This window comes from Sus scrofa, chromosome 1 (genome assembly GCF_000003025.6).
Source record: "Sus scrofa isolate TJ Tabasco breed Duroc chromosome 1, Sscrofa11.1, whole genome shotgun sequence".
In the NCBI taxonomy this organism is placed as follows: domain Eukaryota; kingdom Metazoa; phylum Chordata; class Mammalia; order Artiodactyla; family Suidae; genus Sus; species Sus scrofa.
The window spans coordinates 216,737,750-216,762,180 of NC_010443.5; the positions used below are offsets into that span (position 1 = coordinate 216,737,750).

At 38.8% G+C, this 24,431-nt stretch overlaps 2 protein-coding genes across 10 annotated transcripts in view; one reads left to right on the forward strand and one right to left on the reverse strand.

The window, feature by feature from the left end:
- PLGRKT (plasminogen receptor with a C-terminal lysine) overlaps positions 1 to 1,977 on the forward strand; it is a 47,725-nt gene extending 45,748 nt beyond the window's left edge. For 2 of the 3 annotated variants that reach the window (XM_005660117.3, XM_021094326.1), the window contains one exon: positions 1,579 to 1,977. In XM_005660117.3, the coding sequence (XP_005660174.1) occupies positions 1,579 to 1,700 (122 nt within the window). In that variant the 3' untranslated portion in view covers positions 1,701 to 1,977. 3 annotated transcript variants of the gene reach the window in all.
- Positions 1 to 24,431, reverse strand: part of CD274 (CD274 molecule) — a 146,354-nt gene that overhangs the window by 91,372 nt on the left and 30,551 nt on the right. The gene's annotated exons all lie outside the window — the stretch shown is intronic.

Below are 24,431 nucleotides of genomic sequence, written 5' to 3' on the forward strand. Positions count from 1 at the left end.
CATTAGTCTGAGCTCAACTATGTCTCATTGTTTATAGGGACATTAGAATTCTCAGTGCCTCATAAAAATTAATAGTTGGTATTTAGAAATCTCAACCCTATTACACAGCATTCACTTGAACATATTACTAATGGAAAACAAATTTATTTTCTAGGACTATTTTGATTGTATATTCAGCAAGTAATTTTATTACAGGTCCATCAGAGTCTACAGAATATAAAATTTGACTTCCAACGCTTGTTGTAGAAATTTCTTGTTTTAAAAAAACTGAGAATCCACCAGGAAACTTACCATATTAAAAAGTTTAGGTTATAACATTTAGCCCTGTTAACTAGTAATGACCCCCAAGATACATAATTCCTGTTTAATTGAATTTATTATCAGCCATTCTGTAAACACATACTAAGAATTTGCCATATGGAAGGCACTCTCACATGGAAATATCTAGTCTGTCGTCAATAGCCTGCCCAATTACATGCAATTTTGTAATTATTTTTACTTACTATTTAAGACTAAAAAAAAAAAAGTTTGCAGATAGCTGAAATGCTGTGATAATTTGTAGATTGTAGCCTGCCCTGTTGGGTCTGGAGTATAAATTAATTGTGTGCTAAAAGAGGAGTACTTAAAGAAAACAATTGCCTTTATTCCCAAGGAAAGTTTATGGAATGTCAACAACATACATTATAATTTTTCAAAATTTAACTAATTGGTCTTCAACAATAAAAGCTGGCATATGTCACTGGGACTAAGAAATTACTAGCTATCATTTGAAAGAGGAATTTTTTATAAATATGTGTATATGTGTGTATGGATGTATATACAGACTAAAGAATATTTAATATTATTTTGGATACTTATAAATATTTTCAAGGCAAAGATTTGCTTTCCTGAAAAATTAGAGTTTTTAGTAAATTTTATTTTCTCTTATGTCACATATGATATAATAACCGGCAATAGGAAGAACTATATGTGATTTTTTTCCCCCCGTCTTTTTAGGGCCACATCTGTGACATATGGAGCTTCCCAGGCTAGGGGTCTAATCGGAGCTACAGCTGCCAGACTATGCCAGAGCCACAGCAATGTAGGATCCAAGCCCCATCTGCGACCTACACCACAACTCACAGCAACACTGGATCCAAAACCCACTGAGCGAGACCAGGAATGGAACCTGCAACCTCATGGTTCCTAGTTGGATTCGTTTCTGCTGCACCACGTCAGGAACTCCTATACGTGATTTCTATACCCTAAACCCATCCCGATACAACTAATACTTATCACCTTGATTTTACTTCAAAGAAAAAAAATTACTTGGTAGTCTTTCTCTTCTATATTTTAAAATGCTATTTTCTGTCAAATAGAGTCTCTGGCATCTGATTTATCTCTCTAGGAATCTTCAGAATTCATTACTGTGTTTCAGTCCACTTCTCCTGTGGACAGTGGCTGAAATATTTAATTGTGAGATCTGGTGGCATGCCTCCACACAGTGTTATAGCATGTCACTGGAACACAGTAAGTAGACCACTGCACAAAATACTTATGACCTCTTTGTCATCTTACACATTTCTGTATTTATTTAAGGTGAAGCTGAGAACATACTGGAAACAGAAACGAGTAAGTTGCAGCTGCCAAAAGGAATGATCACTTTTGAAGGTCTTGAAAAAGCAAGAAGGGAACAGAGTAAATTCTTCATAGATAAATGAAATCATGTTTACCCAGAACTTCTCAAAACACAGAATTGTTGACTTGAATCATGGCCTTTACAATTTTTAAATACTTGAGATTTTGATATAATGGATTTTATTTTAAAATAATAAAATGCAAGATGAGTTTTGTTAAACTATTTTAAAATAAAATTTGTAACATTCAACACAAAATCATGGAAGTACTATAAATAACTTTCAGATTTCCTATATATGTGTGTAATTACAAATATCTAAATGTAAAATTAATAAACTACATTGTTGTGAATTCCTGGAAGCAAAAGTCTTGCTGTTCTCATTTCTCTGTCACACACACTTTTCCCATCACATTAGTCTCCCATATATACTCCTTTTATTTGGATTTGTCAATTGTATCCTGTCTACATATGATGGAAGACAACTAATATTAATGATTGCACTTATTATGGCGAGACACTGATTGTTTTTGCACATACTTTTGTAATCATCCCAATAATCCCATGAAGCAGGCATCATTCTATAGATGTGGAAACTGAGGCGTAGAGAGATTTAATTACTTACCTAAGATCCTGGACAGAACATAGACAGAACTCAACATGAACCTAGGCGATTTGGCTCCAATGTCTACATTCTAAAAGCTCTTTAAAAATCATGCCTTAATATATTCTTGACATGCAAAGACTGCTGTGAAACACAAAAGATAAAAACATTCAAATAATGACTCACTATAGAGTTGCTAGAGAGGTGGAACGTTGATTAGGATGCCCACCTTTTTATTCCCACTCAACAGGAAATCTATACTCATAAAATTATCCTAGTTACATACATTCCTATAGTTGCAAGTCCTACATATAATATACTAACTCCAAATATGTTTATTAATACCTACTATATGTCAGGCACTGTTGTAGGCACTAGGGCTACCTGAGTGAATGAGTAGACCAGGTTGCTAGGCAGAGAAGTATGTTCTAGTGAGGAGTGGGAGATCTGGGGAGAGAACAAATAAACATGAAGATAAGTTCATTTCTGATGGTGACGATTGCAAAGAGGATGATAAAAGGATGATCAGAAGAATGTTGGGCGAAGTTACTTTAGATGTGGGACAGCAGGGACTGGCTCTCTGCAGAGGTGATATTTGCACTGGGACTGAATGATGAATGAATCAGTCTTGTGAAGAGCAGGTAGGGGGACAGAGATGGCATATTTAGGCAAAGGGAAGAGCCAGAGGAAAATCTCTGAGTCTTGGGATGGACAGAGAATAGAAAGAAGGCTGGGGAGAATAGTAGAAGATGAAATCTGAAGTGGAGAAACAAGTATGAATACAATGGCTGCTACTCTCAAGCATAGCAAGATATAGTTTTGATACCATTATAGTTGTAAAGAACTTGAGCCAGGCCTTAAAAGATGCATACTCAATGAAGATAAAGAGGTGAAGAATAAGGGCATCTTGGGCAGAAGATTAATTAAGGGCAGTCCATGCATTTGAGGCCCAGGGATCTGCTGCTGGTTGTTCAGTTTGTCTGAATCAAGAGTTCCTGACATGGGGTACTTGTTAAGAAACGAGCCTGGAGACACAGCTCAACTCCTGAAGGACCTTAGGTGTAACACCAAGGAGTTTTACTCTGTCTTCAGGGAGATGAGCATGAAAAGAATCTGCATTGCAATTTTACCAGGATTAGTCCATTGGGGGTGGGGGAAGATCCCCGAGCCCAATTAATGAGGAAATGCAATGGTCTGCCTGAGCACGGACCAGGGACCACACTAAGGCTTGGCTGTGGAGATGGATTAAGGAAAATGGAAAGGAATAATAGCAGAACTGGGAAACCAACTGGGCTGTAGAAGGAGAAGTTGCTTTCTCCTCATTTAATTCACATGCATTATCTGGGTCCCCCAAGAACATAGGAAAGAAGTGATTGAGAGTCATGCTGGTAGTCTAGGGGATGCCCAAGATCTAGAACTGGTTTGAAGACCATTTCAGAATCTGGAATTGTGTTTCTTCATCCTTAAGTTCAATCATACTGTCCAATACTCATCATGTTGTCTAGCCAGAGCTCACCAAGAGTGGCTCTGAATCCCCCACAAGGGTTGACTGGCTAAATAATTTATACGGGATTTGTGTAGCTGTGCAATATAGCCTGGTGATTCAGAGGTCGTAATCCGCCTCTGAATCACCAGGTCATTCATTTGCCTTGGCATTGACCTTGAGTTCATTAACAATTATTACTCAATAGAGTCTCTGTTAAACACACACTCATGCTTTTGTTTGCTCTCATTTGTGGTGAGGCAAAAATCAAAGTGGAGCTATTAACTAATGTTTTGCCACTCAACAATATTAAGATGTATCCCAACTGTCTTTGGTATTACTGGTTATCTAAAGCTTTCTTATTTATTTATTTATTTATTTATTGTCCTTTTAGGGCTGCACCTGTGGTATATGGAAGTTCCTAGGCTAGGGGTCAAATTGGAGCTGCAGGCCTACACCACAGCCACAGCAATGTGGAATCAAAGCCTCGTCTTTGACCTATACCACAGCTTACAGCAACGGCAGATCTTTAACCACTGAGTGAGGGACTGAATCTGCATCCTCATTGATTCTAGTCAGATTCATTATTGCTGAGTCACAAATGGAACTCTCATTACCCCCTTATTTATTATTTACAGTATCCTTTAATTGAAAGGACAAACACTTCTGCTCTGATTTTCTCAAGTATCTCTTAGTTCCTTACGTTAATTAATACTTGCATTAATCACTTGAGCTCACCTTCTCTCATGAAAACACCAAAATCACAACTGCTGAACAACCATCAATAAAAAATACTGGAAATTATTGAAAAAGATATTCTACATCAAAGGCAATAACAAAGCCAAGGTGAAATGGTAGGAAGGGCACTTTTGTGATATAAACAAATCCTTTATCTTCTGAGTGAGCACCCATGCACTGGAAAATAATTATATCACATAGGTTCTCCCACAGGAGTGAGAGTTCTGAACCCCATGTCAAGTTCCCCAGCCTGGGGGTCTGGCATCTGGAGGAGTTTCCCTCAGAGCATTTGGCTTTAAAAGCCAGGTTTGCTTGAGTATAGGAGCTCCACAGGTCTGGGGGAAAACAGACTTCACTCTTGGTGGATGCACACAAGGTTTCACATGCACTGGGTCCCAGGGAAAAGCAGTGACTTCCCAGTAATCTGGCCCAGACACACATGTAGGCCTTGGAGGGACTCCTGGGGGGAGGGGATGGCTGTGGTTCCCTGTGGAGGCAGGACACTGGAAGCAGAGGCCTCAGGAGATAATCAGCATGAGTGCTCCTAGAGGTCATTATTTTGGAAATGACACCTGGCCTCACCCATCAGCCTTCAGGCTTCAGTGCAGGAAAGCCTCAGGCCAAACAACCAACAGGGTGGGAACACAGCCCCATCCATTAGAAGATATGCTGCCTAAAGTTGCACAGCCACCTCTAAACACACCCTTCAACATGACCCTGCCCACCTGAGGAGCAAGACCTAGCTTGGACAGGCACTAGTCCTTCTGACCAGCAAGCCTATGCAAACCCTAGATCAACTTCACCCACCAGGAGATGAACACCAGAAGCAAGAGGAGCTACAGTCTTGCAGTTGTGGAAAGGAGACCATCAACACAGAATGTTAGACAAAATGAGAAGGCAGAGAAATAGGTTCTAGATGAAGGAAAAAGATAAAATCCCAGAAAAACAATGAAGTGAAGTAGAGACAGGCAAGGTACCTGAAAAAGAATCCAGAGTAATGCTAGTAAAGATGATCTAAGATCTTGAAAAAGGAGATGGAGGAACAGAATGAGAAATTACAATAAATGTTTAACAAAGAACTAGGAGATTCAGTTATAATACAATAACTGAAATGAAAAAATACACTAGAAGGAATCAATAGCATAACACATAAGTCAAAAAAAGTAAGTGAGCTAGAAGACAGACTGATGAACATTACTGCTGTGGAAGACAATAAAGAAAAAAGAATGAAAAGATATGAGGACAATCTAAGAGACACATTAAATGCACCAACATTTGCATTACAGGGGTCCCAGAAGGAGAAAAGAGAGAGAAAAAGGGCCTGATAAAATACTTGAAGAGATAATAGCCTAAAACTTTCCAGCATGGAAAGGAAATACTTGAGATTATGCACAGTGAAGGAAACTACAAACACAAGGAATGACAACTGACAGAATGGGAGAAAATATTCACAAATGAAGCAAATGATAAAGGATTAATCTCCAAAATATATAAACAACTCATATATCTCAATCTCGAAAGAATGAATAACCAATAAAAAATGGGCAGAAGATCTAAATAGACATTTCTCCAAAAAAAAAAAAAAGACAGACAGTTGGCCAAAAAGCCCATGAGAAGCTGCTAATTATTAGAGAAATACAAATCAAAACTACAGTGAGGTATCACCTTGCACGATCAGAATGGCCATCATCAAAAAGTCTATAAATGATAAATGCTAGAGAGGGTGCAGAGAAAAGGGAACCCTCCTACACTGTTGGTGGGAAAATAAATTGGTACAACCACTATGGACAGCAGTATGGAGAGTCCTCAAAAGACTAAAAATAGAACAACTATATGATCTAGCAATCCCATTTCTGGGCATCTATCTGGAGAAAAACATACTTCAAAAAGATGCATGCATCCCAGTGTTCACAGCACCCTTATTTACAATAGTCAAGACATGGAAGCAGCCTAAATAGCTATCGACAGAAGAATGGATAAAGACGTGGTACACATATACAATGGGATACTACTAGCCATATAAAAGAATGAAGTAATACCATTTGCAGCAACATGGATCGACCTAGAGATTATTGTACTAAGTGAAGTTAGGTCAGAGTAAAACAAACGTTATATGATATCACTTACATGTGGAATCCTGAAAAAAGATACAAACGATCTTATTTTCAGAACAGAAACAGACTCATAGTTTGAAAACAAACTTAAACTTCTGGTTACCAAAGGAGACAGGTAGGGGGAAGGATGGATTGGGAGTCTGGGATTGGCATATGCACACTATGGTAGATGGAATGATTTAAACTGCTGTACAGCATAGGGAACTCTACCCAATATTCTGTGATAATCTCTATGGGAAAAGAATCTGAAAAAGAATAGATGTATGTATATGTATAACTGAATCACTTTGTTATACAGCAGAAATTATCACAACATTGTAAATCAACTATACCTCAATAAAACTTTTTAAAAATGATATGAACTTATCTATAAAACATAAATAGACTCACAAACTTGGAAAACAAACTTTTGGTTACCAAAGGGAAAGGTGAGGGGGAGGATGGATTGGGAGTTTGGGATTGGCATATGAACATTTTTGTATATGGAATGAATGCTTAACAGGGAGCTGCTGTACAGCACAGGGAACTCTACTCAATATTTTGGGATAACCAGAGTTCCCATTGTGGCTCAGTGGGTAACAAACCCAACTAGCATCCATGAGGATGTGAGTTTGATCCCTGGCCTTGCTCTGTGGATTAAAGGATCTGGTGTTGCCATGAGCTGTGGTGTAGGTCACAGATATGGTTCAGATCCCATGTCACTGTGGCTGTGGGGTAGGCCAGCAGCTACAGCTCCGATTCAACCCCTAGTCTCAGAACTTCCATTCCCAGCCCTAAACACACGTGCACACACACACACACGTGCGCACACACACACATTATGATAACCTATATGAGAAAAGAATCTGAAAAAGAATGTATATGTATATATACATAACTGAAACACTTTATTGTACAGCAGAAATTAACACAATATTGTGGAGTTCCCACCATGGCTCAGTGGTTAACGAACCCAACTAGCATCCATGAGGACGCAGGTTTGATCCTTGGCTCACTCAGTGGGTTAAGGGTCTGGTGTTGTTGTGAGCTGTGGTGTAGGTTGCAGATGCAGCTCAGATCCTGCATTGCTGTGGCTGTGGCACAGGCCGGCAGCTACAGCTCCGATTGGACCCCTAGCCTGGAAATCTCCATATGCTGCCGGTGCGGCCCTAAAAGACCAAAAAAAAAAAAAAAAAAATTAACACAACATTGTAAATCAACTATACTCTGATAAAATTTTTAAAAAAGAAAAAAGTACTTGCATTAATAACATCATCATCATTATTATTAAGTCCTGGTTACCTACTAGATATCTGACGTTTCCAAATACTGAACCTGATATGGTCTTTGTTCATCAAGCTTATAACCACAGATTTCTATGACATTACAAAAAGAATGAAGAACTTATTCTGAGAAAGTATATTAGAAGAAGGATATGAAACTATAAACTGATTTTGTATAATGTTTTAGAGGTTAATATAATACCATTATTAGCCAATGTCTTTGTCAGTGATTAGGAACAAAACTGGAGTGCAAAATCTCATCCTCACTCCATGTAGTCATCCATCTCTTCCCAAGACACTGCTGGCTTAACCAAAGCAATGAAGTGTATGCGGAGGTTAAGTCATGGTTTGAAGGAAATAAATATGGGTCCAGAAATTCTCTGCTGCAGAATGATCCTTCCCAGAAGTCACTTTATTAAAGTAGTATCATAATGGTAAAAATTCAGTTTTTGACATCACAGCACCTAGGTGTTTTGAATATTTTAGATTCATATTTAAATAAGAGAATTGGGAACTAAAATTACAAAAAGATACAGTCTATGTGGTGTTTCACTCAACTCAGTTTGTGTTTATTAGTAATACTGAAGGGTTCTTTATGGTGTAGTACTTACGTACACTTTGTAAAGATTAATGGCAGTGCCCCCAATCTACTCAAAACAGCTTTAATGACAAATACCAAAATTACTGTTAAGATTTTAAAGAAAGAAGGAAGACTTTATTTTTGGCTTTTTAGGGCCGCACTCACAGAGTATGGAGGTTCCCAAGCTAGGGGTTGAATTGGAGCTATAGCCGTTGGCCTGAGCCACATCCAGAGCAACATCAGATCCGAGCCATGTCTGAGACCTACACCACAGCTTACCACAACGCTGGATCCTTAACCCACTGAGCAATGCCAGGGATTGAACCTGCATCCTCATGGATACTAGTCAGATTTGTTTCTACTGAACTCTGAGGAAGACTTTTAGAAATGGTCTAGTGTGGGCGTTCCCATCATGGCTCAGTGGTTAGCAAACCCGACTAGCATCCATGAGAACATGGGTTCTATCCCTGACCTTGCTAAGTGTGGGTTAAGGATACAGCATTGCCGTGATCTGTGGGGTAGGTCGCAGACATGGCTCAGATTGAGCATTGCTGTGGTTATGGTGTAAGCCAGCAAGTACAGCTCCAATTTGACCCCTAGCCTGGGAACCTCTATATGCTGTGGTGTGGCCCTAAAACAAACAAAAAATGGTCTAGTCTAAGCCCCCATTTTACTGTTGAGCAAATGGAGGCCCTAAGTGATTTACCTAAAGTTTCACATCTGGTAATGGTAGTTTCTACTCAAACTTTGGTGTTTCATATCCTTGGCAAAAATTTTCTCTAACATGCTGCCTGCCTCTAAAAGGACAATGGCAACCAAAGTCAAAATCAAAAATAATTTTTAAAAACTATCCCGTATCGGAGTTCCCGTTGTGGCTCAGTGGTTAACGAATCCGACTAGGAACCATAAAGTTGCGGGTTCGATCCCTGGCCTTGCTCAGTGGGTTAAGGATCCGGCGTTGCCGTGAGCTGTGGTGTAGGTTGCAGACGTGGCTCGGATCCCGTGTTGCTGTGGCTCTGGTGTAAGCTGGCAGCTACAGCTCCGATGAGACTCCTAGCCTGGGAATCTCCATATGCCGCAGGAGCGGCCCAAGAAATGGCAAAAAGACAAAAAAAAAAAAAAAAAAACTATCCCGTATAGACAGTCTCAGAGCTATAGGAAATGTCATAAAGTGGTGTTAGAAAGGTGTGAGTTAGAAGATGAGGAGGAGGAAGCAAATTCAGATTACAAAAATAATCTATGGTGATGTATGCATATATGAGCAATCTGAAATTAAGATATCTTATAGACTTAGACAATTTTTTTCTCCCGCCCCCTGACTTCAACAATTTTAACATCTGTATGTTCAAATATGATATTTTAGAGACCTAGCCAGCCCTAGATAGTTTTTCTACTCCACTATTCTGGGAAAAGAACAAATTCTTGCTGAGAAAATATTTTTTTCAATAAAGGCTGTTACTCAGGCGGTGTGGTGGCTCTTGACCGTGGAGTGTGTCTGTTTTGTGAGAGGGTTCGAAATGTTCCCTTAGGTTTGGCCTTGTGGATATCCATAGGAGATTTCAGGAATACCCTACATACTACCAACTCTCCAACTTGCAGAAAATGCTTTCTAATATTCAGGGCTAATTATTGAGCATCTCTGCTGGTTTTTCTATATGTAACTTTAGGACAATCTTTGAGTTTATGAATGTTGAAGCATTACTTGGGCTACAGGTAGGTCAGGAAGCCTAGACTGGCCAGGTGCAGGGAAAGGGAAGTGAGAAAGGCCTAGAAAATAATGAGGACCAAGGAAGTATAGTCCTCATAAATAGCGAGAGCTGATTCAAACGCCTCTCTCAGTAGACAGCTCAAGCATGGCTGCCAGGGTTACTGTCTTGATTCAGGGAGCTGAGCCAAAGTCACCCATGGGATCCCCCCAAAGGCCAATTTATTTTGCTGTGCTAACTTGTTCCCCTGGCTACCTAGATGACAGTAATGGCTGGGGCAGCAAAAATTCTTCATGACCACAGACAAAAGCAACTGAAAATCTATCCCACTGATAAAGACTTAGAGGCACTGCTGAGTCTGAGGTTTGGATTACATTTTTGGTTCACAAGAAGTGTCATGGGGTTGAATGATGGAATGCTAACTTTTTACTTTTTTTCTTGGAGGATTTCATCTGTGGTCAGTGACACTTTGTGGGTATTTCTGCTCTGCCTGGAATTAAAGGACTGGTAGACCTTGAGTCCGAGTTGATTTTTACATTTCATTTGGTGTTGGGAGAACAGAATTAAGGATGTGCCCATATGAAGTTATGTCCCATTTAAGACTGACAACCAAAGATCTAGCTTGTTGAAGGTTTCAAAAAACTGTAAGGAAACAGCTGCTGAATGTATTGAAAGTCAATGAATTAGAGGTATTGGTAGACATTGAAATTTGTTAAGGGAAGTCTGTGAAAAACTGTCAGGATGTCAGGATAATATGGTTGGGGTTGTTCTCACTATCCCCATGCCATTAATGTACTGCTGATGAAGATGTGACTTGAGGAGAAGGCAGAATCAACTCTATCCACTAAGGTGATTTTGAAAAAGAGAGAGAGAGGAGAGGAGGGGAAGGGAAGGGGAAGGTGGGGTGGGGGTGGGGGGTGGGGCGAGAGAATGCTAGAAACCTAATATGAATTCTAAGATACATGACAACTTCACATATTTCTAAAATAATACCAAAAACTGGCCTCTGGAATGCTTTTATTTTCATCTTCGAGGAACTAAAACTAATGCTACCTAGTTCAAATTAATAGTAATAAAAAAAGACACCTGGGGTTTGAATACAGTTTATGGTTATGGATAGTTACTTCTCTTAATTCAACACCTGTGGAAAACAAAGGGTGTTGGGCTGACCATCCAGCCAGTTTCCTTGTCTAAAATGGAGGCTTAGGACAAGCCTTCCACCTTTCAAACAGCCTGAAAGTCTAACTGGGTAGGCAAAGGGGGTTCTTCTCAGCTTCTGACTTTCAAAAATTATCTTTAGCAATTCATCAAAACAGGGACATCAATTTCCTACTAGAATAGGAGAATTTTAGGAAAAGAAAAAATTTGAAAAGGCTCAGGAATCATAGTTAAGATATTCTGTTCTCCCTTCCATTTTTTTCTCAGAGAGGTTAACTTTTTTCTCTTTTAACTGTGTCAGCATAGGATCTCCTTGAGGCAAATTTTGTAATAATGACTTGATCAACTCATTTATTTGGGAGATGGTCCCCAAAACACATGTGGGGAAATGGGAAGGTAAGATAGAACAGAAAAGAAAGCCCATAAATAAGGTCTGACCCAAGAAGTTACCTCTGTGGGCAACCGCAGCGTAACACTGCTAAAGAACTCAGAAATGGTCTAGAACACATCCTCCCCTCAGGCCAGAGTTATCCCACCCATGTAGCATAAGAGCTGGGGTATTTATCACCCAACAGGTAAAGGGCAGTACTTGGTGTTTTATTTCTGCAGTATATATGGTGTTCAGGCAAAGTGGAATCTAAATGCCAGAGAAAACTCTCAAATAAGAGATGCAGAGGCTAGAAGTTGTAAGTCAGATCCACTCAAACTGAATAGGAAGTAGTTGAAAGCACTCATATTTTAGTTACCAATTTTACTACTTTGTTTAACTTGACATCTCTAAGTAACATTCCAGTGTAGTTACTTTTTAATGTTTCAAAATATTTTTGATATTATTACCTGACATATTATTTAGATCATGGAAAATTGGCTCTCCCACCCCACTATCTCCACCACAATTGCCACATCACATCCTTCCCATCCTCTCACCTTTCCAGTACTGTTCTGTAATCATTTTTTTTTTTTGTCTTTTTGCCATTTCTTGGGCCACTCCCGTGGCATATGGAGATTCCCAGGCGAGGGGTCTAATCGGAGCTGTAGCTCCAGCCTACACCAGAGCCACAGCAACGCGGGATCCGAGCCTCGTCTGCAACCTACACCACAGCTCACGGCAACACCGGATCCTTAACCCACTGAGCAAGGCCAGGGATCGAACCCGCAACCTCATGGTTCCTAGTCAGATTCGCTAACCACTGAGCCACAACAGGAACTCCATGTAATCATTTTATTTAGATCAGTATTCAGTGTTTATATTACAATGGTGATGAAAACACTTTTCACAGTTGTGCCATGAAATAAAGTATAATTACCTTCTCTTTCTTGCTCAGCTTCCTGCTTTCTCTGGAATTAGTCCTGTTGTTTTATGTTTATCACTTCTTTAACCTCAAATTCTTTGTTGGTTTATAAATCTCCACCAAAGACACTCATTCACATCAGTGATTCAATGAGGTATCTTCTTCTTGAAGAAATTTGGAGACTTCTGACCTGCTCTCACCTGGACTGTTTTCCCTCTACATCTGATACTCAGCTCTCATCCTGAGTTTTCCCTTTGCCACCATGGTGAGGGTACTTTCTTCCTGATTCCTGTGTTGAGTGATTGGTTTCCTATATTCTATGTGGTGTTCTCTCCTTTGCTGGAACTCATCCTCCTGTAGCTTCCAGAAAAAAAATGAATGGAAGAAAAATGCTAACCCTATATACCTAAAAATAACTTTATTCTCTTCTGGCACTTGATTGATAGTTTGGCTGGGTACAAAATTCCTGGTTGTTAATAACTTTCCATCAGAATTACTTCATTTTCTTTTTAATATCTCAGCCTGCTTCAGTTTCAGCACCCTTGCCAGAAAACCCTCCTACATACCCTGCCTGAGCTCCAACCACTCATACTGGCCACCATCACACAGATAGAAGTGTTCCTCATCCCACTTACATGCTGACACACTAGCCTGCCTCACTGCGCAGAAACCCTTCTTGACCAGTTCAGGACCATATTCATCTCACTAGACCACCTTTCTTCTTCTCTGCTCCCTGTGTCAACGCCCTCTTCATTCGTCTCAGGTTCCAACAATCATTACTGAGCCACAACAGCCTTCCCCTATCCCTGACATTATCAGACCTTCCTTTGCTCTGCCTTTCCAAATGGCTTTAGCAAAGCATTATTCAGAAAGAGAAGGGAAGAGGAAGAGTGAATTAACTGAATTTTAACATTGATCATCTAGTATATATATTTAGACTTTTTGAAACAAAATTACATTAAATTATATGTTAATGGTATTGATCTTACAGGCCAGATCCTTTTATTTAGAAGTCAGATACAGAGGTTTTCATTAAAGAGTATCCAAGCTAATTGGAAAAGTACTCCAGTGAGTTCTAGCAATGCCAGTAAGCAGAGAGCCAGACTTCAAGGCCAAAGCAACCAAGGAACAAAGCCTCTGGTAACTAAGGAACCCCCTCCCCAACAGAAGAAGACTGAGTCCTGTACCACTGACCAGTTTCCAAATAGGATGCAAATACCTCAAGAAGTGTATTGGCGCTTGAAATATTTGAATATCTAGCACTTTGCCAATTAATTGAGAACTTGGGTCTAAACACCAGCTTTAAAGCAACATAGTTTAGAACTCACCAATATATGCTAGACCATTAGCTTCATAAGTTTATTTATTAAATGCATCACTATTTCAGCATTTGTAATTATTTGAATAACTCTAATAGTATATAATTTTAATAGTGTAAATGAAACAATTCTGTTGCTTTAATCCAGGGTTTCTCAACCTCAGCACATCTGGAGCCAGATAATTCTTTGGGGGACTGCCTTATGCACTGTTGGATGTTTAGCAGCATTCCCGAGCTCTACCCACCAGATAACAATAGCAAGACCCTTCTATCCTGGCTGGACAAAAAAGATGTCTCTAAATCATTCCTAGTTAAAAACTACTGGTTTGAATTTATATTTTAATCATTTAGATTCCCTTCTGTTTAAAATTTATATTTGGAGTTCCCATTGTGGCTTAGCAGAAATGAAATCTGACTAGGAACCATGAGGTTGTGGGTTCGATCCCTGGACTCACTCAGTGGGTTAAAGATTGGGCCTTGCCATGAATTGTGGTGTAGATCACAGATGCAGCTAGGATCTGGCATCGCTGTGGCTGTAGCGTAGGCCGGTGGCTACAGCTCCTATTAGACCCCTAGCCTGGGAATCTCCATATGCCGCAGGTGTGGCCCCCCTCAAAAAAAAAAGACAAAAAAACCCTATATTTTTCCCCAAAGCGGTGAATAACCATTGCTTTTTAGCTTCCCAGATATACAAAATTAACAGATGATTACTGAAAGATTGCCACTGATTGCAGTAATATAAAACACTAATTTAAAAGGTACTCAGCTTATATCAATTTCCACTGTTATCCCTTCAAGTAATAAGACTTCCTATTTCACCCATTTTAAGAAACCATATTAAAAGGTGACTGAAAGCAAAAATTGAGCAATAAAAAAGATACTGTGTTTTAAAAATATATTCCAGGAAGAGAATTTATCTTTCAAACTCAAATATCAACATTTTCGAAAATAAACTGTATAATTTTAAAACTATTTCACTGGTGCTTCAGATCCTCATTTAGTTACTTAGTTTGGAATCATATGAGAGATATGAATCTCAAAATTGTTTTAGAAAAAAAATAACTACACTTTCAACTGTTTTGGCAATGATCATGTCTCATATGTGCAATATACCAACATTTGATTGGTATTTTCCTATATACTAAATGAAAATATTATTCATGACATAATTTAAAAATTATACTTAAACATTTTCTTTATGGCCTATTCTTTTCATTAATTCATTTCTCAAGCCCCCTAATTTACAAAAGATAAACAGGAAGAACCCATGTTCCTCCACAAGGATCTTAAGTAGGGCAGAATTTTATTAACTGGTATTTTAAACTTGTTGATTTGCTTTAAGAGGGTGAAGGAATTATTAATGGTTAGAAATATGCTTCAGCTTCAAAGAATGAAGGTGTGTGTTATATATACACTTATGTTAATTATTAAAAATCCAAAGTATAGTTAATTTTCAAAAATCAAACCAATGTATCATTGCTGTGTAAGTGTAGATGACCTTTGGTGTGGTAGAGAAAGCATTGACCTATTTGAAGTCTTTTCTTGCGTCCCACCATAGACTCTTACTAATTGTGTGATCTCTGAAAAAGCAATTCTGAATCTTACCTATATAACATGTGACTAAATCTCCATTCCTTTATCACCTCACTCATAGTTTGGTGTTATAAATATTACTCATGTCAGAATGAGAGGGATAAAAATGAGATAATGCAGATAAAATCTTGGCAGGTGACAAGCACTTAATATCCCCTAATATTATTGTTTTATGTTTATCGACATTCTCCAAAATAGACATATTTCATAAAAATAGACATACTCTCCATAGACATATTTCTATTTTCACTCTACCCTAGAACTTGATGAGTTAAACTTTTACATAAGAGAAACTGATAGCTGACAGCAAACCCTTCTCTGTTAAGCAGTCTACCTTATTCTCTGAAAATGACAATTCTATGGACACAGTGAACATCTTCGAGAACTAAAACTAAGAGTAAGTGATAAAGGACTATATGTGTCTGATAACATTTAGATGAAACATCACACAAAAGATATAAATTCAACTAACATTTAGTTATGTACTAAACAAATGATATTTACAGAAAAGAAATAAAACTGAAATCATGGCTCTCTAGGAAAATCCAAAATTTGAGGTATCTGGATACGAGGACAAAAAAAAACCCTGAAAGCAGGAAAATGGGATGTTCAGAGAAAACTGGTCCTAGGCATTTAAAACAGCTGGCTATTGAGACCATTTGACACACCCTGGAAATAAGTGAGAAATCTTTCCATTCATTGTGATGAAATGAAAAGATATTCTATACACACCAAAGATCAGAAAGAGCAATCTCATCAAAAATTAATAAATCAAAAAATTAATAAATTACTTGTTAGAAACCACTGAATCATAGATTAAGACAGTTCATTATATAAATGCCCACAACTTTTCTTAATCAATTTTCTTCTCCACTAGTTAGCTTAGTTTAGAATGATTCCCTTTGTCAAATGCTTCTGGGTATCCTCCTTATTGAAAAAAATACATATACAGCCAATCACATCTATCAATCAATATTAACATAAAAAAGTAGAAACTTCTTTTTATAAGAAGGGTAATTTACAATTTACAATTTTGTTGAAATGTTGCTATGAAATTAATACTTTTTGAATAGAAGCAGAATTATATGTTTTTCTAAAGCCTTAATATGTCATCTCTAGCATACTAATAAGTGCTTAAGAATTATTTGAGAACAGTTAATAAGGATTATTCTGAGATATTTCAAGGTTGGGTATGTTGAGCCAGGTGAAAGTAAGTAAAAATATAACCTGTTAATTTCTTCACATATACACAGATTGTAAGTGATGTTTGATGTGTCTGCATAATAAAATATTAATACTGAAAGTCAAGTAGGAAGGAATAAAGTGTGATTGTTCAGGTTCTGAATTCATGACTAAACATTTTCATACTAATTTTTCATGTATTTCATTGCTATAGATTTAAGTAATTAATGTGTTTCTATAAAACATTTGCTAGAATCCTGGAAGTTCTAGTTACATGGAAAATATATTTCCATTTCCATACATACACATTTGTTTTTTACCATATTAATTAGCATATCCTTAAATAACTGATACTGGTCCTTTATAACACATTTAAAGTATTGCATAATTCAGTTATGCTGAAGACTGGCATATTTAGGAATTCTAATTTTATCAATTTCTTCAGAATTTCAAAAGTGACAAATTCAGTGTAATTATTCCCAAAATCATTCACCAGAGTCTTTGGGTAGGGGTTGCATGGTAGTTTACCAACTACTGGGTGTACTGTAGACCACTAGGGATCTTTAAAGATACTAATGCCTGGTTCCCACACAAAGATATACCAATTTAATTGTCTTGGCATGAAACATAAGCATCAGGAGTTGCTAAAGCTCCTCAGCTGATTCTAATGTGCTACAACTTGGTGAAACTTTGGGCTAAGGTAAAGGCCCAGGCTGAGAGTGGGAGCCATGGATCACTGGCTAATCTGAAGAATTAGTTATCCTATTCAAGAAAAAAATTCTATAATATGAGGGATGAGGATAAGCAGTGTCCTGGTGCAACTCTTACAAAATTGCCAAATTGCTTGTAAAAATGTGCAGATGGAGACATTTATTGACCAAGGCATCCAGTGCTACCTGAAGTTGGGCCAACTGTGCTGATGAATGGATCCAGTCCTTTATAAGGGACATCCAAGTTAAGAGATGATACCATTCATAAAGTATACTACTCCCATTGAAGTTCATTCATTTGATCCCAAGGGACTTTCCAGGTAGCCAAAGGGTCTGGGAGGGGGTGCCCTCTTCTAGAATCATGCCATCTGGCAAGTGTTTGAGGACAAGGATAGCCACCTCCTTCTTCAGGTCCAGGTGTGGTCTATTCTATAGCAATGAACTTGTGGAATACTGCTTCCATGACTTAAGACAGATTGGCAGCTGGGTATGGAGGGTCACAGGACCAAGATCTATAAGATCCTCCATTTCCAGGAGAGAACAGTATTGGCTACCAATTGCTGTTCTAATGGTGTATAGTATAGGGCCTAGGAGGGCAGTTTCTTGCATCAGAATACCACGGGCAATTACCAACGTAGGTGGTCCAGAGACTCCAGGAGGCACAAGAGGTTATTAAAACCTCTATAATGAATGTGTCTCAGAAGGCACGAACAGGAATGTTCTTTGATTTCAAATTGGACTGATTCTGAAGCTTTTTGTTGGAGAGGGGCCCATTTCATTTGGCTGAAGTTACAGCATCAGTGTGATTAAGTAAAAGTTGTATATCAGGAATATACTGACTCCATAACCCAACAAGGGATTAAAAAAAATTGTATTTGCATCAATATTGTGGGTGTTAAGAGGGTCAATAGCTGTTTCTTGACAGTGTGAGGATGGAGAAGCCCTCACTTTATGAAACAATTTTCAGGAATTTAAAAGGGGTAGTGGGGCCTTGCATTATATGTGGGTGAAAGCCCACTCCTTTTGTGAGCTGTTTGTGAATATTTGTATGTTCTTAATGAGCATGTCAAATAAATATTCTCAGAAAATGTCATCAAAGTGATGTCATACCTGTGCTCCTAGAGGAAGGTGGATGTTAAGATCTTGCCTGCAAAGACTGTGTACAATAGCAAGTCTGCTGAGGTACCTTTGCTTTGTATCCCTTCAGAGGTATAGGCAAAGTTCAGCTGAGAGGTTGCTGAAAGAGACACTGAATAAGATACATTAACTAAATCTAAAATAGCAAAATATTCACCAGTTGCTGATAAGATGAAGTCAGTAATTTCAAAAATATTGGGCATTGGCTACTGGAGCCTTAATGAATGGGACAACAACATTAAGGTTGCAATAATCTACTATGAGGTTCATTCATCCATTCTGAGTTTAAGAACAGGCCAAATTGGGCTACTAAATGGATAAACAGGGGGATAATCACTCCTTCCCTCCTAAGATCTTATAAGCTTCAATCCTTGAAGGCCCTGTTTTAATTTGCATTAGGCCACATTAGCTATTTTAATTCGGGAGAAAAGGTGGTCAATGGGGTCCCATTTTGTCAAGCCAATTTGTAAGTGCCAAAGACTTAATTTATCACTCATTAGGTCAGAACATCTATGCTTACTAAAGTTTATTTTAGGGCAATGGGTACCATGGGGAATTTAGGAAAAACGATAGTTGTAATGGTTGGTCATACCTATTGGTGCTCTGTTTTATGTGCGCTTAACACCCCTAGGATCATAGTGGGTATGATGTTAATATTTAGAGGGATCCTCAGTTATAACTGTAATTTGAGATTCAGTATTGATTAAGTCCACGAAAGTTTGCCAATTGTTGCACTTCACTAGATGTTATTGAGGTTCAAGAGTCAATTAGCACAGGTTTATCTCTTTGCTGTATATGTTATTTGAGTAAATTTGTACTTCCAATTAAGTCAAATTATGGACCTCTTTTCAGTTATTTTTTTCTTCCTTTTCCTGTAACCAGATTCCTTCTCTCCCTCCTTCTTTCCTTCCTTTCTTTTCCTCCTCCCCATCCTCCGTCTGTTTTTCCTTCTCCCTCTCCCTTTTTTGGTTGGTCATTAGATATACTTTGGGGGGGGGTTCTCTACACTGCTCTTATTTATAACTTTCTTCCTCCAGAGTCTCAAATCAGTGTCATCAGACTTAGGGGTCACTTCCATTGCAATGGTTTTAGGGCTTAAGGACCCCAGGCTTAAGTTACACTTGAATTAACTCCTTTACTATGCCACAGGGATGTTATGGATGTTTTTCCTTATAATCCTGAGGATTTGGATCTTTGTTGTGACAGAACCATAGGTAGCAGTAGCAACAGAAAAGGTATTTAAAGGTTCTGCTGTGGAGTTCCCATCGTGGCGCAGTGGTTAACGAATCCGACTAGGAACCGTGAGGTAGTGTTTTCGGTTCCTGCCCTTGCTCAGTGGGTTAACGATCTGGTGTTGCCGTGAGCTGTGGTGGAGCTGTGGTGTAGCTTGCAGACGCGGCTCGGATCCCATGTTGCTGTGGCTCTGGCGTAGGCCAGTGGCTACAGCTCCGATTCGACCCCTAGCCTGGGAACCTCCATATGCCGCGGAAGCGGCCCAAAGAAATAGCAAAAAAGACAATAAATAAATAAATAAATAAATAAAATAAAGGTTCTGCTGTGTTGTCTTCTTATTAGGTATGTGAACTATAGCACCTCACCTACTGGCTCCCCCCACCCTTTTCAGTTTCCCTCAGAACATTTTATATATCTAGTTGCAAAAACTCACAGCTTTCAGTCCAATCACCCATAGTACAGATCTTCATGGTGGTTGTACGAAAAGCTCAGAAGCCGAGCAGCTAGGCTTTGGGTGGCCACCTCTTCCTCCAGGGAATCTAGTCAATCTCCTAGGAGTCAGGGTCCACAGCCAAGAAGGCGATTTTTGTCTATGACCTGTTTGAGGGCCATTAAGCTCTGTGATTGTCAGACTAGCCCTTTGGCATCCTGATAATTAGCAACAATAAGCAAAACTGAGGTGCACTGCTTAGGGATTATGTAACAAGAAAGCACTTGAATTGTCTCTTCCAGTGTTCTGGGAAGTGCTGATACCAAATGCTCTTCTGCTTTTCTTTCCTCCTCAGCACCTGGCTACAGGCCTCCATGGTTGTGCACCTTGATACACTTGGCAGTCAAAAGAGTGCCTGTGATAGAAGCAAGGGAAGCAGTAGCACAAGAGACAGGCACTACTTTTGCCTGAGCAAAAATTCTTAAGGAAGCGGAGCACTGTGGTTACTTCTCCCTGGGGTAGTGGTCTCCTTCCTTTTCAGAGAGGGCCATCTCTGAGCCTATCCCAGAGCTGTATAATCACAAACAATAACCAAATGGCTGCCCACAATCTGCCAGTTATAATCACCAGGCTAGATGCAGTGGCCAGATTGTTCTAGCTGGTTCCTCGGTAACTAGTACTCAACAGTTAAGGTTAGCTGTACCCACCTTTGCAGGTGGGTGCCTAAGAGACCTGATAAACAGAGACCAAAAACAACAACATGTAAAACTGTGGTATAATAAATTAACCAAAATTCTTGCCTTGGGAATGAAAGTATTTTAAGGTGGGAAGAGTTAGAAATATTGACAGAGACACAAATTATGCCTAAAGCATAAGCCTGCAGCAATTGGTAGTTCTGTTTCAAGTGGCCTTTGACATAACATGGAGCCAATCAGTTAGCCAAGATAAGTTCATTAAATCTGAACAAGCGATAACTGAGCCATCCTGTTCATGATGCCAATTTTTTTCCTCCTATCCACCCCATTGGTAAGAGAGGGAATTTCCATCCCAGGATTATGGGGATGGCCATACTCAACATTTGACATCCAACAGTGGAGAAATGAGGTTGGCAGAAATTTATTAGTCACATATACTCTCAGAGTACAAAGACATAGCATGTCACACAAGGCTACATGGGAGTTGCACTCAAAACAGAATAAATACCAGAGACTGTAAGAGGCAGGCCTGGTAGTATCAAGAGAGTGAGGTAAACCTGGTTACTATGAGAGAATGTATTTTACTTTGAATAATTCCCTGGGTGGTAGGGAAATAAAATCCATTACTCAGAGATAAGCAGGAGTTGTGCCTGGACCTCTTGATGAGGAGGGACTAAGGGACTCTGTGAGAGCATGATAGAAAAGGGAACTTGTGCTTAAGCCATTTAAGTCCTTCCTAGTTTCACCAAATGTCAAGGCAACATATAATACTGGGCCTTAATTAGAGACTCAGTACATTAACATTTATGCTGATTAACAAAACTAGTGTATATGGGGACCTATTATTGAGTCCCCAATACTTTATGATAAGCATGTGTAATCAGTCAACAGAATTAAGATCCCTATTCACAGGGATCTATCTTGTGGCATGATTCTTTCCGAACATTCCCTTAGCGCATACATTATTATCTGTGCAGAAATAAAAAGAAAATAATGAAGTTACCTAACTTTTCAAAATCTCTTAACCAAGAGATTTCCAAAAGTTTGATGAAAAGAAGACTTTTTGAAGACTCCAATTTCTCTTCACTGTTTATTTCTTTCTGGATAAAGCAGCATGATAACCTGAAGTAAAAGCACAAACACCGTATTTCTTTTTTTTTTTAATAATTTTTTTATTTTCCCACTGTACAGCAAGGGGGTCAGGTTATCCTTACATGTATACATTACAATTACAGTTTTTCCCCCACCCTTTCTTCTGTTGCAACATGAGTATCTAGACAAAGTTCTCAATGCTATTCAGCAGGATCTCCTTGCAAATCTATTCTAAGTTGTGTCTGATAACCCCAAGCTCCCGATCCCTCCCACTCCCTCCCCCTCCCATCAGGCAGCCACAAGTCTCTTCTCCAAGTCCATGATTTTCTTTTCTGAGGAGATGTTCATTTGTGCTGGATATTAGATTCCAGTTATAAGTGATATCATATGGTATTTGCCTTTGTCCTTCTGGCTCATTTCACTCAGTATGAGATTCTCTAATTCCATCCATGTTGCTGCAAATGGCATTATGTCATTCTTTTTTATGGCTGAGTAGTATTCCATTGTGTATATATACCACCTCTTCCGAATCCAATCATCTGTCGATGGATATTTGAGTTGTTTCCATGTCCTGGCTATTGTGAATAGTGCTGCAATGAACATGCAGGTGCACGTGTCTCTTTTAAGTAGAGTTTTGTCCGGATAGATGCCCAAGAGTGGGATTGTGGTGTCATATGGAAGTTCTATGTATAGATTTCTAAGGTATCTCCCAACTGTTCTCCATAGTGGCTGTACCAGTTTACATTCCCACCAACAGTGCAGGAGGGTTCCCTTTTCTCCACAGCCCCTCCAGCACTTGTTATTTGGATTTATGAATGATGGCCATTCTGACTGGTGTGAGGTGATATCTCATGGTAGTTTTGATTTGCATTTCTCTTATAATCAGCGATGTTGAGCATTTTTTCATGTGTTTGTTGGCCATCTGTATATCTTCTTTGGAGAAATGTCTATTCAGGTCTTTTGCCCATTTTTCCATTGATTGATTGGTTTTTTTGCTGTTGGGTTGTATAAGTTGTTTATATATTCTAGAGATTAAGCCCTTGTCGGTTGCATCATTTGAAACTATTTTCTCCCATTCTGTAAGTTGTCTTTTTAGCAATTAGACAAACAAAAGAAATAAAACTCATCCAAATAGGAAGAGAAGAGATAAAACTGTCACTGTATGCAGATGACATGATACTATACATAGAAAACCCTAAGGACTCAACCCAAAAACTACTTGAACTGATTAATAAATTCAGCAAAGTAGCAGGATATAAGATTAACATTCAGAAGTCAGTCGCATTTCTGTATACCAGCAATGAAATATTAGAAAAGGAATACAAAAATACGATACTTTTAAAATTGCACCTCACAAAATCAAATACCTCGGAATACACCTGACCAAGGAGGTAAAGGACCTATATGCCGAGAACTATAAAACTTTAATCAAAGAAATCAAAGTAGATGTAAAGAAATGGAAAGATATTCCATATTCCTGGATTGGAAAAATCAATATTTAAAAATGCCAAACACTGTATTTCTAAGAGATCGAGTCAACACTGATTTCTAACCAGGATGCTTGAAAAATTACAAAAAGTTCACCTCCCCTCCATCCCCAAATCCCAATTAAATGACAGAAAAAATTTTAAAACATGCAAAATGGATCCAACAAAACACTGATTACCATGGAGATTGAATGGGGTTGTCTACTACTGATAGATCAGAGAAAACAATGACAATTTATCATAAAACTAAAGTTTGTGGAGATATTAGTGTTGAAATATAAAGGAATAGATACTCATATCTTTAAAAAAATGAATTTCTCTGACAACCACTGGCTGACACCAATTAGATATAGTGGAGGCTGGAGACTGATGCAGGTAGAAGGCTATGAAAAAGGGGATTCAGTAAAGGAATGTAGAGGAATTATTGTTGTAGTTCAGTGGGTTAAGAGCCCAACTAGTATCCATTGAGAATATGCATTCCATCTCTAGCCTTGTTCAGTGGGTTAAGGATCCAGCATTGGTGCAGGCTGTGGTGTAGGTCAAAGATGCAGCTCAGATTTAGCATTGTTGTGGCTGAGGCACAGGCCATCAACTGCAGCTCTGATTTGACCCCTAACCTGGGAATTTCCATATGCCATGGGTATGGCCCTAAAAAAAAAAAAAAAAAAAAATGGACTGCAGAAACTCAGAAGGCGTCTGCCACCCAGAACAAATTTCTATGGAAATGGAGATTTTAACTCAGAAGAATAAAGGCAGTGCCCAGGAAACTTATAGCCTGGATAGGACAAAGATGTAGTCCCAGAGACAAAATGCAGCTCCTCAGACCCTGCCCCAACCCACGTCCCTCATCCCTTCCCCATCACAGTCTCTGGGGCAGGGATCCTAGTCCCAAAATCTACATGCCCTTCTTATATGACTGGTTTTTAAGTGGTACAAAGATAATCTGTGATCAACCATCTAGTATAAGCATTTAAATAATTTCTTCAATCTTTAACATACTTC